At 35.2% G+C, this 16,683-nt stretch overlaps 2 protein-coding genes across 2 annotated transcripts; both read right to left on the bottom strand.

The window, feature by feature from the left end:
* Positions 1-63: 63 nt before the first annotated feature.
* Positions 64-10,001, bottom strand: LOC142986331 (short transient receptor potential channel 4-like). The gene is made up of 15 exons (XM_076134787.1): positions 9,594-10,001; positions 9,339-9,512; positions 9,130-9,262; positions 8,845-9,046; positions 7,787-8,013; positions 7,573-7,718; positions 7,369-7,488; positions 7,149-7,299; positions 6,626-6,826; positions 6,293-6,420; positions 5,882-6,031; positions 3,019-3,199; positions 2,503-2,618; positions 1,068-1,226; positions 64-264 (listed from the first exon to the last, which is right to left on the bottom strand). Exons 1-15 carry the CDS (start codon positions 9,999-10,001, stop codon positions 139-141), a joined length of 2,622 nt encoding a protein of 873 aa, XP_075990902.1. The 3' UTR covers positions 64-138.
* A 429-nt stretch (positions 10,002-10,430) lies between these two features.
* On the bottom strand, positions 10,431-14,944 carry LOC142978435 (odorant receptor 4-like). The gene is made up of 9 exons (XM_076122896.1): positions 14,839-14,944; positions 14,262-14,414; positions 13,891-14,076; positions 12,690-12,873; positions 11,501-11,597; positions 11,103-11,204; positions 10,729-10,817; positions 10,562-10,628; positions 10,431-10,490 (listed from the first exon to the last, which is right to left on the bottom strand). Exons 1-9 carry the CDS (start codon positions 14,942-14,944, stop codon positions 10,431-10,433), a joined length of 1,044 nt encoding a protein of 347 aa, XP_075979011.1.
* Positions 14,945-16,683: the final 1,739 nt, after the last annotated feature.

Here is a 16,683-nt window from a genome sequence, read left to right on the forward strand (position 1 = left end):
TGGTATGCTTATTACCAGCAAAAAATGGGACTACACATTAAGTATGATAAGATAGCTATTTAAGCACATAGTTGATGAATCAAGCGCATCATCAGCATTTAAGACAAACTTGGTAAATAAATAACACATCATTCTTGTTTATTTTCCACAATGGTGACATATTAAGTAAATTTTCGACGTGCTTTTATCTCTAAAGTATCGTTGCACGAGGACGGACATCAGCGCCGGGTAGTCGCGTTGAACTGAAGCCTCCACATCGCGCTCCTAATGCATAAATAATTATAGTTAAATGTTCCGTTTGATCACGCAAATGTCTACTGCTATTAATGACAATATAAGGTGTATGTAAAAATACGGCAATAACACATTAAACGTTTAGATTTGTTTGTATGAAATGATTAAGCTTGATGTGTTGTGTATGTATTCATCAAGATGTGCGATGAGCTTAACCGCTGCGATCTGTTTACATGATGTGGAAAAGGTCAAATGAAGGCACGCAGATTTGCGGGTTACAATACGACACACGACACGTATATAGAACAAAATTGAAGTAGGTAATCAAGATATTCAGATATATTTATATGTACTAATATGTAGATTTTTCATCTGGCTAAAGGCTGCTAAGTGCTAAATGATGCTAGAAATACAATTTTCGATTAAATCTAAAGTTGTATCCTAGGATTAGTGCCGTATTTTTTATTTATAAAACAGCTATTGACATCTATAGATAGCGTTGGTATTCCACGGAGGACCTTTATCAAACTACAAGCGGGGCGTAAATTTTTCTAACATATTAATTGACTTTAAAGATTTACATTAACAGATAAGGTGCTTGTTAAAACTTTTCAAAGAGCTTTGAGAAAATAGCGCATACTCAGCGGTAACAGGAAACTTACTTTTTCAAGTGAGATAGTAATGAATAATGTTATAGCTTATTTATTCAACAACGGTGATATCAAGATTGATGACTCATTGTTCTATTATGACATTAAATACTAATTAATTGCATTCATTGCTTGATGCGTTATGTATATGAGAATGTAATGAAACTGTAATGTTATACGAACAATGTAACAGCAGTAGGGAAGCGACCATTTGGCGTAGACTCCCGTCGGTGATCTTAACTTGATCCACATCCATTCAATAGCGCTGCCCAGTCCTGATGCTGTGGGAATCATGTTGAAAGGGGACGGTAGCGTCGTTTGTAACATATAGTCGATGTATACCTGCAAATAAAATGAATATTATAAATTGTTATCAAATAAATTGTAGATAATGACGACTCATCTTTGCGTTAAATTGAAAAAAATACAGCATAAATCAGAGTTCTAAGCCGGGCCTTAAATACGGGGTTTTGGTATTTAACTCTTCTAGGATCGAACATAAGTAACAGTGACTACGACAAATAAACTGAGATAAGAAAGTAGGTACATTCAATAAAAAAATACTTAGCAGCCCTTTTCGATAAACATTAATATCTTTTTAAAGGCTCCTACATCAGCCTGTGCTAGTTAACTACCACTGTTACAACTTAGCTGAGCAGTTAACAAAGTGAGCTTCATTTTATTGTTTGCCAGTCGCTGACCGGCTTCGATAACCTGAATTGTTTTATAACACAGTTAATTTAGCTTTCAATCTGAATCGTTATACTGCGGTCAACGCTGTAAACATTATCTTTAAAAGCTAGATACTAGACTTAATAATCAGTCATTTGCTATTTGATATTCTTTTCTTCATTATATTATTGGAAGAGTTTTAATCCTTTCGCGATGTTATGTGGAAAAGGTAGATAATGTTAATAGGTAGGTACCGTCGGTAGTATGCTCAATTTTAATGTAACCGTGAAAGTGGCTTAGCGTGCTTTTAGCCAAAGATTTTTCACATAAGAAAAACAAATGGAACACTGGAAAAAGAAAGATTGATTTATTCTGGAAACAAAATTAAAATTAGGAAGCTTTTATAAATTTTCGCTTACGCACGCATATAATTGCTACGTTCCTGAAGCGATTTCTATTTTATACTTACTGCTCATATTATGTTATGCCATCAAGTTGTGGCTAGAGTATGTTACTGAATATTGGCAGTGGTTTTGTATATAACTTTCGCGAGTTCGCACAAGTAGCGTACGTAACCATAAATAAATTGATTTACAAATAATTGGAGTGCGGTTTTTATACTTATTACTTTCATATTTATTAGCGGACGTAACAATAGCTTATTACACTCAGACACCTACTTTCTTTCATAACTTAGGCTTTTGACAATTTTTTACGAACTAATAAATATAAATTATTATTATCATCGAAACATGCACGTAGGGAATACATGATTTACAAATTAAACATATTATTTACCTACTATCACTTTATTCTTATGTTCTTCATTTGTATTTTATAAAATCAGTTATGTACCTACTAACTATATTGATACATGTGTAAAAAACCCTAAGGAGTTAAATAGTAAGACAACATCTAACTATAATAATTTATTTATAAAGCTTACTTCAGTTTTCCCGAAAGTCCATTCGATATCAACGTTATCATTAACTCTTTGAAAAGTATTGGACATCGTTGCTATGAGCATGTTCAATACAACTATTACAGATATTACTTCGAAACCTGCAAAATAGAAATAAGTATTTAATTTCTTTAGTACTGAAAATACGGTAGGGTCGACAAAGCCTGTTTTGGGTCTCTTGAAATAGGTAAATACTTATATTATTGACATAATTTAAGGGTGTTTATTGCCGTACCGTATTTGGCTACAAGTTCACAACTTAAACAGCAAAAGTTGGGTTATTAAATATTGAAACTGTAGTATACAATACCACTATTTATCAATCGTAACCTTACTAAACCGCTACACAAATAATTAAACATTTCATCAAATATGTTACAATGCGTCACGTATTCAGCACAGTTAAAGTTGCAAACCTGAATAAAAGTAATTGAATCTTTACATAGAGATGTACAAGTTTTTAAAAGGCTTACGATAAAATCTTAATTTAGCATGACTTACATCCAAAGCAGAAATATCCTATTCGTTCTGTAAAAGCGTGTCGGTTTTCATGAGATTTGTCCAGTTGTTTCGGGTCTCTAGTATTTTCTAAGACCACATCAGCGCTTTCCAAAGGCGCCATACAAAAAAGGGACCAGAATAGAGTATTTAAGGTGTCAGATAAGCTTGTGAATGAAGACACCTGCGAGTGATGTGAACATCGTTACATAAGTACTTAATTCGCTAGTGTAAAGCTGTAAACTTCAATAACAAAGCAACATCGTGAGTCATGGGAACCAGTGTAAATGTTTTACATAGGCAGATCATCCGGTTTTTGTTCAAGAACTAATGTAAAGTAACAGTAAATGTTTCATTGTAAGCTGCAATGATCCGTGAAATAGGCTGCAGACAATGTGAACTAATGATTAAATACGAAAGCTCGTGTAATGTTAAGTAACTACTCGTTTTACGACTACTTCGACACATAGTTCACACTACAATCGATTGCCAGGACTCTACAACTGCAGTAAGTCAGCTGCAAATGGAATATATTTTATATTCAATGTGCCAGCTTTATAGTGAAATATTTAACCCCTCTGTATATACAGGGTGTCCCAAAACTCAACGATAATCCGAGACAGGATGAAAGGCCAAGTCATACTGGTTCTAGGAAAAATAAAAAAAAAAATCCATGTCACTTAGTTCAGCAATAATAGACACTTTTCGAAAAAGTTAAAATTCCACACCCTTGATCGCATTTTCAAGTCCTGTGATCACCATTGTCACAATTTCGCTGTGTTTTCTTGCATTTCGTGATCTTCATTAAATATGCTATTAATCGTAAAACAAATTAATGCACAAAACATTGTTAATTTCATAAAAAAAGTTAAGTTTTAGTGAGTCATGGTTCACAAAAATATCGTTAGGTAACTTTGACGCTTCATATTGAAAAAAAAATGTACTACACTACCCTTGGCAAGTTATTTCAAAAGTTGGCGCATTTAATCAAGATTTCAAAATGGTGCAACACTTGCCACTTTTCTTGCCATTAAAAATGTTATTTTTATTTGAACGACGAGTATCCTCGAAAATGGATCGGACGCAGTGATACAATTGTATGGCCTCCTCGTTCCCCCGATCTAAATCCAGTAGATATTTTTTACTGGGAATGCATAAAATAAAAAGTCTATTCGAAATCAATAGAAAATCTATCAGAACTTCGCCAGAAAATTTACACAGCGTCAGAGGAAATAAATGCAAGGAATATTGCTTGACTGGTGCAAAGGTCTTTTGTAAGGCGTTGCAGAGCCTGTATTTGTGCCAGAGGAAAACAATTCGGACTTACTTTAGTTTAAGGAGAATAATTAAATAAGAACGATGGTTCGTTCATTCTTTTTTATTTTTATTATTATTACCTATTATGTTTATTACATTAAATATTGGTTGTGGACTGACTCAATTACCTCTTTACTAAAAATAATTGCTTTCCTCTGGCACGAATACAGGCTCTGCAACGGCGTACAAAAGATCTTTTTACCAGTCAAGCAAAATTCCTTGCATTTATTTCTTCTGACGCTGTCTCAATTTTCTGGCGAAGTTCTGATAGATTTTCTATTGATTTCGAATAGACTTTTTATTTTATGCATTCCCAGTAAAAAATATCTACTGAATTTAGATCGGGGGAACGAGGAGGCCATACAATTGTATCACTGCGTCCGATCCATTTTCGAGGATACTCGTCGTTCAAATAAAAATAACATTTTTAATGGCAAGAAAAGTGGCAAGTGTTGCACCATTTTGAAATCTTGATTAAATGCGCCAACTTTTGAAATAACTTGCCAAGGGTAGTGTAGTACATTCTTTTTTCAATATGAAGCGTCAAAGTTACCTAACGATATTTTTGTGAACCATGACTCACTAAAACTTAACTTTTTTTATGAAATTAACAATGTTTTGTGCATTAATTTGTTTTACGATTAATAGCATATTTAATGAAGATCACGAAATGCAAAAAAACACAGCGAAATTGTGACATTGGTGATCACAGGACTTGAAAATGCGATGAAGGATGTGGATTTTCAACTTTTTTGAAAAGTGTCTATTATTGCTGAACTAAGTGATATGGATTTTTTTTTTATTTTTCCTATAGCCGGTATGACTTGGCCTTTCATCCTGTCTCGGATTATCGTTGAGTTTTGGGACACCCTGTATGTATTTAGACCAGGTAGCTCGTTCTAAAAAGGAGCTATGTTCCGCTATAAAATTTATCGTCTTAGTGTGTTGGAAAGTAAGTCAGATAAAATAAATTTAAATATTTATGTTAAGAGTTACAACAGAAACAAACGCTAAGTGTGCTTAGGAAATAAAATACTGTCGAGTCTTACCTTTGTCATAATTTTTTTATTAGGTATTAACCTACTCTCCGACCCTCTGTTTTAGAATGATATATGTACTTACTTATGTTAGATCATAAAGGCTACGACCATAAAATACCGTTAGTAAGTACAATTGAGGGTCAAAGTTTTATTAGACGGACATTATATTCTAAGCTCAAATTATTATATTCACGAGAACATAGAACAACCCATTTTTAATACATGGAAAATGTGTTGCGGTCATTGAGTCACAAATGTCAAACGTTTACAGCGTTTTAATAATTTAGTAAGCGAAAAACCAGCAGAGGCTACGCTAAATTGTTTACTGAGTTCGGCTTGGCTTAACTCTGAGGCTCATTGCGTCTGACGAATTCTGAAGACGGAAATATCGATTTCCAGACACTTTTATATAGAAGTACGTGTTGAGTGTTGACTTAAGTGTGAAACGAGTTTGATGTGAAACCGTCTGTTAATGATGTAGAATTAGATGAAAACACACGATAATTTACCTGTACAGTTTTCATGCCGAACTCGTCTTCATACACCATGCCGTCGTAGTACTGATAGAAACGAGCTAGTCCCGCGGCAAACGCGCTTATAATAATTGCAAATACTATTATGTATTTGTAAATATCGATAGTCATTTTTCCTAACGATACCTGTAAGATAACCGTTCTGTAAGCGAATAGTTCAATTAAGTAGGCAGGAAACACAATGCTATCATTATAAAGTTGGTCAGTCAGACCGCTATTAAAACATCTACCTACAAGATCAGTTATAATCTTTGCATAGAGCGAACTGTTGGAACAGTAAACCCAAAGAAGGAGATCTAATTTGAATAAAGGTATGTTAGTAACATTTTCTAACGAGGGCATTCTTACATAGAATCAATGCGGTATTTAAATGTAAAATCAGCATACCTGCAGTGGCCCTAGATGGTAGTTCAACTGGCATAGGAACATAAGTCGGAAGAAAGCGAATATAGTCGCCAAGCAAAACGTGCCTTCGGCTAACAAAGTGGGGTCGTGCTGGTTCCAATACTTGCGTTCTGTGGAGTTTCAAAGGTTACATTCAGCTTAAACATTTGATAATACGAGTGCTTCGTTTTTTAGGTTCTTTCATTGGTCACGAATAGTGCCACTACGTATTTTTTCAACAGAAAAAAACATTGTCAGTACTTTGGAGGAAAGAAATCTTATTTTGAACGTTACGGTTTATAAAATACCACTCAGTTTTATAATTTTCTGATTTACCTAAATTCTCGTCATCGTTTGCAGCAATGTCGCACGCAGCGTCAACCCAAAACACGAATGTAAGTCCGAAGAGCGATAACATAATAATTTCGGCCCAATTCCACAACTTTGTAAAATAGCGACGAGGACCTTGCATTAAGCACATCCGAATAGCTGACCACGTGTAACCACAGACGTACAGTATCAGTGGACCTTCAGCTCCTATAACATTAAATAAATAAAAGAGGTATAATTTTGCAACCTAATCTCATCTTTGTTATTCTAAAATTGCAGTGCAATAATACAGCACCAACCGCTTCGTGGCTTGACTTTTCTTTAGAACGGCTCTACGATAACGGTTTCGGTTGTCATTGACTGACAGATAAAGAAATACATAGGCAATGCACACAGCAGCTAACTAACTGTGCAGCACATAATGACGTGCTATCAAGTTGCGGCTGCGGTATCGTCATATCGTGTGCAATTAATTGTGATAATCTCGACAAAAGATCTCATCACAGTCATCAGAAAGTAAAGCGCGAACCTGTGTTTGGTGGTCCTCGTTTCTGTCCTGATTTATCTTGATTAGAGATATAGAAGACCAGAGCTAGGAATACGAAGTATGCAGAAATATGAGTAATCAGTTTATTCAACGGTATCTGCCAATGTGTTACGAGCCGATGACGAGGCGCGATCTGTGAACACACTAATTAGACACACACTCTCGTTACCCGCTATGAATAAAGCGAAAATAATATGCTCACCATGCATACAAGGAGAATAATTGGTGTAATGAGTACGCGCATCAGAATGATCCAAGCTTTTGTTAATACAGCCTTGCTCCTCCAATCGTGCCAGTCGCCGAGCCAGTACGACTCGAGCACCTGACCATAAGTTATTTTAATGTACAATTAAGCAAGTTGTTATTCAAACTATTTGTAATTATAATTCTTCTTAAGCGTATTTACCTGTTGTGTGTTCGGATGGGCTACAAATTCTTTTTGTTTGCAATCCAGTGCCATAAGAAGTCTCGGCAAGACGAAATGGCGACGACTTTTGCAGCCCGTGGTCTGCTTTAGGATTATTTCTACTTCTTCGGAGGTGCGACAACACCCTGTGAATTAAGCCATTGATGACGTATTTATTCTTGTAGTGTAACATACATTATCAAGATAATTTTACCTATGAGGTCAACGGCGAACGCGCTGACGTCGTCAGCTAGTTGTAGATAAGCTGCAGCTAATTGCCTATTGGCAGCGGCGTTGGCTGCCAGCTCCGCGGTGAGCCGGAACGCGGTCAAGATAGGGTCCGACGACACGTGGACCAGGTACGCAGGGGATGCGATAGCGCGATACACCGACAACCGCGCACTACTTATATGCAGGGCATCGTCTTTTATTTGGGAGTTTCTAATGAATCATAATAAATATACAGCGTTAAACTTACTACGAGTAACACCTAATAGATTGGAATAAGTGCAATTAAGTAAAATAATAAATTAGACTGGATTTGGTTTTGGCATACGCAAATATTTTTTTAATCCACAAGCTAAACTTTATATCGACACAAAAGCATTTATAATAATTTCTTGTAGAATAATCTCTTATGACATTCAATAGAGGATTTTTACCATCGACTGGAGCGTAAGCAAAAATAATATGCATTTTTACATGAATAAAGGTGCGGTAATCGTAAATCAGGCTTTCAAGACAACATATAGGCCATTTACCTACGTGGGAGCAGCAAATATCGTCGCCAGTCACTATACATTTGCACTATTCAAGTTTGTTCGATTTTATATTGTTAAATTATTCATATGATCAATAAATATCTATTCCTAACAGAAAATGACTTCTTAAATCTAAAATAAATTGCCTACATTTTATTATTGAACGTAAATAAAGCTATTTTTAAGCCATCTTTAAAATTAACAGTAATACTTTCAAATCGTTTTTCAAAATGAATATAATAAAAATCAATAACGGATAGGTTAATTTACAAGATGAACGAGCGTTTCTATTTAGTTCAAAATGAAATATGTTGTTCAAAAAGAAAATGAAATATGTATGTTACCATAAGCTGGTATTAATATGAAAAGATAGAGATAAATAATAATAATAATCAATCAATCCCTTAAAATTGGTTAAATGCTGCTGGATTTAATTAGTGGAGAAAGTGAAATCACGAAATTAAAAGTACGAGAAATGGGAGTTTCTGTTTATGTTGAGGTAGTAACTCACCTGCAAGTGTTACAAGGACAGTTAGGTAGATGAGGTCGGGCGATAGTGTGGCCACGCTCTATCAAAAGCGTTACGATTTCATAGTGTCCCATCTGAGCAGCTAGAACGAGAGGCGTCACGTGCACGGGGAAGTCCGCTGAATGAGTAGTTCCCGCACATTCTAACCCTGGCGAGATCTTCAGCTGAGCGTCCAACAACATCACTGTAAAGGTACACAACTACCTGCTATACTTAAATTGTCATATAAGGTAGGTAAAGTGAAAGCCAGAATGAGAACAATTTTACCCAATATTTTAATACTGTTATCTCGTACGGCATGCAACACACTGTCACCGATTTCCAGATTCGGAAACGTTAAGAGAAATTCTACCATAGCCTCTGATCTGTTTTTTACGGCTATGTGAATCGCCGATACACCCTAAAAGGTTAAAATAGTGTTATCATTTATTACAAACTTTTATTTGTGCATCGATGAAAGCATTTGGTCTTATGACCTGGAAATTAATGCAATTTATATTCAACGTCGGATTCTCTTGCAGATATTGTTGTACAGCTTCGACGTCATTTTCTGATACAAGTTGTAAAAAATCCCTTTCTTTAGGTTGCAGCTTCGGTAAATGTATAAACTCTTTAGGCTTAAGTTCATTGACTTCCTCTTCTTCATTCGACTAGAAAGAAATGGAAGTAGAATGAGTTTACCCTTTATTTATAAAATATGATTTTAAAGTGCAATAATGAAAATTTGATACCGAGTCGAGTTTATCATATGACCTGGATCGATGTCTTGAGAGTTTGAGTCTGTTCACCGAGAGCGGTTTCCCTCTCTTGATATACGGTGAGCTGGATTTATTGATAATATTCGAGGCTTTCGTACTTTGAAGGGGTCTGTGATGATAAATTTTTGGTACAGAGATTGCTTTCCTTTGAGCATGGTACGTATTTAATTCTTGAAAGTATGTAGCAGCTGCGACTCTTTGATACGATGGTATTTCTTCATGTTCATTAAGTTCGGCGGCAATTTGATTAGAGTTTTGTTTTGTTGACTTTTCTTCTTGTACAGGAAGGCTTGGAAGTCTTTCATTCTCTATGGATTCCGTTGGATTAGAAGTCGGTGACGCGACGGTGTATTTGTCAATATGAGATTGGAATGAGCTCATGGTTCGGATTGCTCACTCGCCTCGCCTGCCACGAGCCCACACAAAGATATAAAATGTTGAACAGAAGAGTATTTTGCTGTAGGACACACAGTTCAATATCTTACTTCAATACTGCGCTCTCCAAAGTTTACTATCGACGTTTAATAAAAGCAAACAAGCACGTATAAGCAATATATTTTCCAACTTATTTAATTTATTCATCGGCTTTTGTGTTAAATGTTTACAAACGCTGCTGTACGATTTCAGTCAAACTGACAAATCACGTCAATCTTTGCTCCAATTTTCAACAATAATTATTTTATCTTATTTTTTAAAGAGTTTGTAATGCTGTAGAACGAGTCTAATAAAAGAATAAGAATATACTCTATTTAATTAGTACTAGGATTGTGTATCTACTGCTCTAAATATACGAATAATTTAATTAGACGATCAATTTTCACTGTACATCGTGTACAGTAACGCAAAGTACGAATATGATCTCGTTAGAATCTGAAAAGAAAAAAAAAAGAGTTTCATCGCTAATAAAAGCTTTAACGTAATTATACATGTGAAATACTTACAGCCGAATATGTCACTAAAGTGATATTAGTGAAGCCCATTGCAGTAAACGCAATTGGTTTTTGCGCCCTGAAACGTTAGATTTTACAAAAAAATGTCTCGTTTCTATAAGGTTATAGATATTTCAAGTAGATGCACATTTTTTGTATACTATTTAGAACAAACTGACCTCTGAATAAGGAAAAGCAGGGCGCGTCGACACCGAGGATTAGTACGGTACCAGCCACTATTGTAAGACGCGGTCGCCACATCTGCGTTCTACACAAAATACATAATTTATTAAAATAATTTACATTGTTCGTATGTACACTGAGACATGCAGCGAAAGAATCCGATGGTTGCATTCTTGTAGCAGTTCACAACGATATTAAATACGAGTAGATTTTAAACGAAAATTCTTTAATATTAAAATGCAGCACTACCAATTATGATCATTTTTTATTTGCAAGGTGCAATGTAATAAGAACATAAGTCATAAGTGGGTTACTAAAACATGAACTTAATCACAAACAAACATTTATAATAAAAACAAAGTATGCTAACCGCATAGAAAATGTCATCAGCGTACCAACACAACATTCCGATTTGAATTAGTGCCGAACCCAAAAACAGTTTATTACTGACTGCAACTAACGGTTCCAGCAGCTGAAAAATAAGTCACAAATAAAGCACTGGGAGCTAAATTAAGATTAAGTTAATTTAACATTTTTTCTAGACCATTTGAAAGTTTTTAGTAAGTTTTAAATCCATTATAGTAAATTGATCCATTTCCACACAATCTCACATTGGGATGTCTTAGTAGTCTGAGGGAAAGTGAATAGCCACTTTTATTTGTTGTACCATTGTTATTTTTGTCTGAGATCGCAAATCGCGGATTAATTGTATGAGATTTTTTTTTGTGAAGTCTAGAAGTGAATCAAATACGTGAAACGAATACGCACCACAATAACAAAAACTACGCAGCAGATATTTACAGAGCTCAACATGATGTTCACGAAATTCGATAAGGAGAAAGCGTTTTCTAAATCGTTGCAGTATCTGGAATCCCAAAAAAACATCAAGTACAATACCTTAAATAGGCTATTGAAATGTACCTTTCTATAACTCAATCACGTCTCAATGGAGCGGCGACAGTCGAATTTGAAAAACTTAAGTAAGTTACCGGCCGTGGCGTAAAACTTCTGATGGAGAACACGATTGGATTGACATAATTGAAAACTGGATAAGTTTTTGCAAGTAGTGTGATACTGTAATATTGACTACGTTATAAGTGTCATGTCAATACTCTAAAAACATAGTTATTCGTAGTGGGCATTTTTAAGTTTCACATGAGTACCGGCATTGTTTCTGGCCCTGAGCTGAAAAATGTTTCTTTTAAAAACATTGTAATCATTTACATAAATGCATAAAGCATACATGTAATACTACATTGCTCATTTTATAAACAACAATCTGCGTTTCTTAAATCGTTGTAAGTATTCAGAGCGCAAAGCAAATAAAAAATACAACTATCATGTCAGATGGCAAGCGAGTACTGTGAGTATAAATAAATTGCGAAGAGCTCATCGGCATTTTACTCCTGTGTGCATTGTATTTTTATGGGGAATTTATTCCATAATGTTATGGCTTTATCATCTTTTTATAACATCAAAGTGGTGAGGTGTTCGTTCACATCAATCTTCGATGTACTGAGTTACTGACTATCAATTTATAAAATGTTATAATAAACAAAGGCGAAACCCTTGACTAGCTCATACGACTGGGAATTGTATGGTTAGTACAAGATCGAAATAATATAAGTTTTATGATAGTAATATTAAAACAATTGAACTTTATAACTGCAAAGTGTTCCATTCTGCTTCAATTTACAGAAGCCTCAATCGAACTTAGATTACATACAATTTATATTACAGTAAATCTACAAGTGTATTAACAAACCGATTAAGTATCCTGTGTATTCATGGATCACAAATTTTATTGAAAACCGCGACATATGTTTCGTGAAAATGTAACAATCATACATACCTACATCTATCCATCATCAATTACAAACTATCGCATTTATAATAATAAGTAGAATTAGGCAGTCAAACAAGATACTGCGATAAAGGTCTAAAAGCGATTACTTACGTGATAAGTCTCTGGTGAAGTTTGATGTTTGCCAATATTTCTTCATATTGATCTTCGTTAAACCCTTCCGTAGCTCCAATAGACTCAAGGCGTCGCTTAAGTAGTCTTAGCAGTAAACTTATATGACTTGCCATCGCTGAGAACAGGAGATCGGTACCTACCATGATCCAGACGCAAGTTTGACCTACAAAATTACATTCTATGTTATTTTCTTGAATCACTCTAATTGTGGTAAAAAAACGTCAATTCTATCGATCTTGTGTTAGTAAAAAATCGCTTTGTCTTGTATTTATACGATAGTATATCTTCGACTCAACCATTTTTGCCTAAGGCTAGGCTAAGTATATCTATTTTTGGTAGCCAAATAAAAGCTGTCCGCGATAAACGGCTATTACAATATAAAGATGACAGAATGGTGTCATCACCTACATACCGATAACATAATTAATGTAATCAAAATGCCACTGTCAGCAAAATTATATTTGTTTTGGGCTTCCCACGCAATCGCATCTCTATCTGCTCTAAGAGCTTACAAAGTGTACAAATTAACGTTTCAACGAGATTAATTGCTACTTAGTAAATACTAAGCCACTGATGTTCCTCGTGTGATAATAGTAGACTTGTGATGATTCTATATAATCTGGACTTTCACTATCCCAGTGTCAATAAAAGTAATATCATTCATTTTGTTCTTAGAAGTTAAGGGGTCATTATTTCGTTCTTTTTTCGCTAAGTGTGTGATAGCACGGCAGATCCGATTAAGTTATTAAATGTTATTATAAAAGTTGAATTGGTCAAAAAGTGGGCCTTTAAGTGCTACATGAGTTTTATAATTTAACAACTTCGTAGGGAGTCTTGTACGCAAGGTTTGCAGCTGAGGGAGGAATACATTTTTTTTAATAATATTGCTAATGTCTCGCAAGCCTATGCACCTGACGGTGGCCTATTTGATGCTACTTTATTTTGGAACTACACAAAATTCTTATCTAGATAAACCATGCATTCAAAAGCTCTCTTTTAAGTTGTCGGACTATAACATATTTATTCGTTAGTTTCTTTGTTGTAGAAAGACGATGTCAATGTGTCGCAGTCGTTCGTCTGTGTTTTTACTTAATGCTATTTTCTGTACGTGAGTGAATTTATAATAAGTCGGCAAACTACAAATAGCCAATTAGTTTCTAAGCAGTGTGTCGACTCTTACCGGCGAATATCTCAAATAGATAAACGGCGACATGTGCAATTGGCTGATGTTTATCAAACGGATACCAAGACACCCAGACGAATCCGATCTTCGCGTTTTCGTCGCCCATTAACAAGCTGAAGAAGTAAAGGCCGATTGGTGTCAAATTGTAAAACCAGACGCCGGATACGTTCATGAAAAAATACCCTGCAACACAACAATTAAAGATTGTTAATATTATCCAGACAATGCTTATGATTGCCATAAATTCGTATATTTGAGATGTATATACTTATAGTTGAGGTGAACATGCACTGACATCGATCGATTTCCGACATTACCATCTCAAATAGCTAAATAATGTTATGTTTAATGTAAATGTGTGTACTAACAGCGATGTGTGATGCGCAGCGCGTCGAGACTCTTGTTCTTAATGATTTGCGCTTCCTCGTCGAGCGGAGGCATCGGCCATATGCCCGCCAGCTCATTCAACAATTCACTGAATACATCTTTTTTGTACCACAACACGAACACTTTTGCGATACCTGATAAACAACGTATAACTTACATATATCTCAGTAATCTATGTTCGTATGTAAATTAAACTAATTGCAATAAACTACTTGCGTGTTTCAATATGCGTGGTTTCATGCTTCATTAGTGCTTAATCAGATTAAACTCTCTTAAGATTACGCTTCATAAAGCGAAAACCGCATCCTGTGTAACAGTTCGCGAAAGTAGTCCAAACATACAGACAGATAGTCAAACAGGTACTTCAATTTATACTTTTACATAGTTACTTACTTAAAGCACCGTAGCCAAAAGTATGAAAAAGTGGAACGACATCCTCTACTCGTGGCGAATTCGACAACGTGAGACCTATGAAGACGATTTCACTGAATACGTGATAACAAATGCTGCAGACAGACAGAATCAACATTAACTTCTGTCTTAAATACGCCGATGCACTCTCGGGCTTCTTGAACGAGAGGCCGATACGTCGCATGCAAAATGCGTTCAGAACTAAAGACTCATCAATTTCCCGTTTTGCTTGTTCTATTGTTGAATCAGACATTTTCGCTAATAGCTCTTTGTTCAGGGAAAGTCACGGACACTTTGGCCCGAATAAAACCCGGTGAGTATAAGTAGAGTGTGAAGTTGATAAATAGTTTATTATTTTAAAGTGTTGATTGTAGGGCGTGCACGGTTAGTTTAGTATTCTGACACTTAATGGACGTTTGGTAAAAGTTTAGAGGCACAACAACTATACCCTATCGTTTTCTACGAACCGAAAGTTGCGAAGTAATTATAAGTTGCTAAGTTTATGAAACAAAGGAGGTAAATCTAAGGGGTGTTTTTATTTTGTTTGAGATATTAAATTAATGTAGTTTAACCTCGTATGTCAACTTGATCTTCTATAATGTTATAATGGATCAATGTTACAATGAACCACTTCCCATAACTTCGTATAATAATAATTATAGTTAACATTCCAGGAAAATTGGTGCAGAATATAACAATGCTGTCATCTTAAACAGCTCGTCGACATCAGAATTCACATACAAAAATAAAAAGTCTGTCAGAGAGCTAACGTGTCGTAATAAAGTGAGAACGGAGGTGCAAGAATACAGAATCTATCAAACAGTACCGTAATGGGATAAATCTCAAAGATTACATGGCGTGACATAATTGAATCGAAGTAAAAATTCTTCATTGTTACGGTAAGAATGCTTCGTTATTGACACGCGAACTTGACGTGATTATAATCGAATATGTTCTTGTTAATGGCAGGATCGGGATGATGAACTCGCCACGGAATTTTATTGCATGATGGAAGGAATATTGAATATTATTCTGTGAAATTATTTTGACTTTTTTTGTATTTTGAAAATTTGATTTGAATGCTTGAGAAATTGCCATTCTGAAAACTAAAAACCAAGAATTTAACTAGTATCAATAAATTAAAAAATATATATATTATTTTATAACTGGCCTACATAGTTGTAGAATATATACTATTAGAGTTATTAGCGTAATGAAATTTTGCATCAAAGAATCAATTAAAATGACTAATTAAATAGGTATACCGGTAGCATGAGGCCTGTCTAGGTGTCTACAAAAAGTCAAGTGGATCATTGTTCTGGGGGTTACCATACCATGAACCCGGTTCGTACGGCAACTCATGTAACTCAAACATCGTTCGTGACTCTTATTTTTGTTTTTCTAAGTAATTCGTTTAAAAAAGGGGTATAATGATCCCGGGCGATGAACAGGCAACATTCAAAAATGTACTTCTTAGTGATAACATCTCTCCTTCACCTCTCGGGAAATATTCGCCTTACCAACAAGCTAATAATAAACTTGTTTGGAATATTGTGTAAGGTGATTAGATATCGCATGCAACCGTAAAAGGAAATAATTATAATACATCATGGTTTACGGTTAGAAATAACATTGTACGCGTATTCATTTTCCTATTTTAGCGAATCTATGGTTGTAGCGGTTGGCAGTGATAGGCACGAAGAGATTGATGTGACGGCAAACGCTAACTGTCTGCAAAAAACGACACAATCAGTGCCCATAGCGCCTGCAAAGGCTGCATTAGAGGACTCTCGGTCCTAACACGCGGGGAAACTAATTTCTTATACCGGCGCTGCGCTGGGCGAACAATAGACCCTTAAGATTTATAAGCTCGATGCTTGAGTTACAATAATTAGATGCATACAAGACGAATTCATGACTCGAGAAGAATGAAGTTGGTTAGGCATCTTTTAATATTTTTTATTGAAATATGAAAGAACTAGCTTAAGTTGA

Source organism: Anticarsia gemmatalis, chromosome 2 (genome assembly GCF_050436995.1).
Source record: "Anticarsia gemmatalis isolate Benzon Research Colony breed Stoneville strain chromosome 2, ilAntGemm2 primary, whole genome shotgun sequence".
Lineage (NCBI taxonomy): Eukaryota > Metazoa > Arthropoda > Insecta > Lepidoptera > Erebidae > Anticarsia > Anticarsia gemmatalis.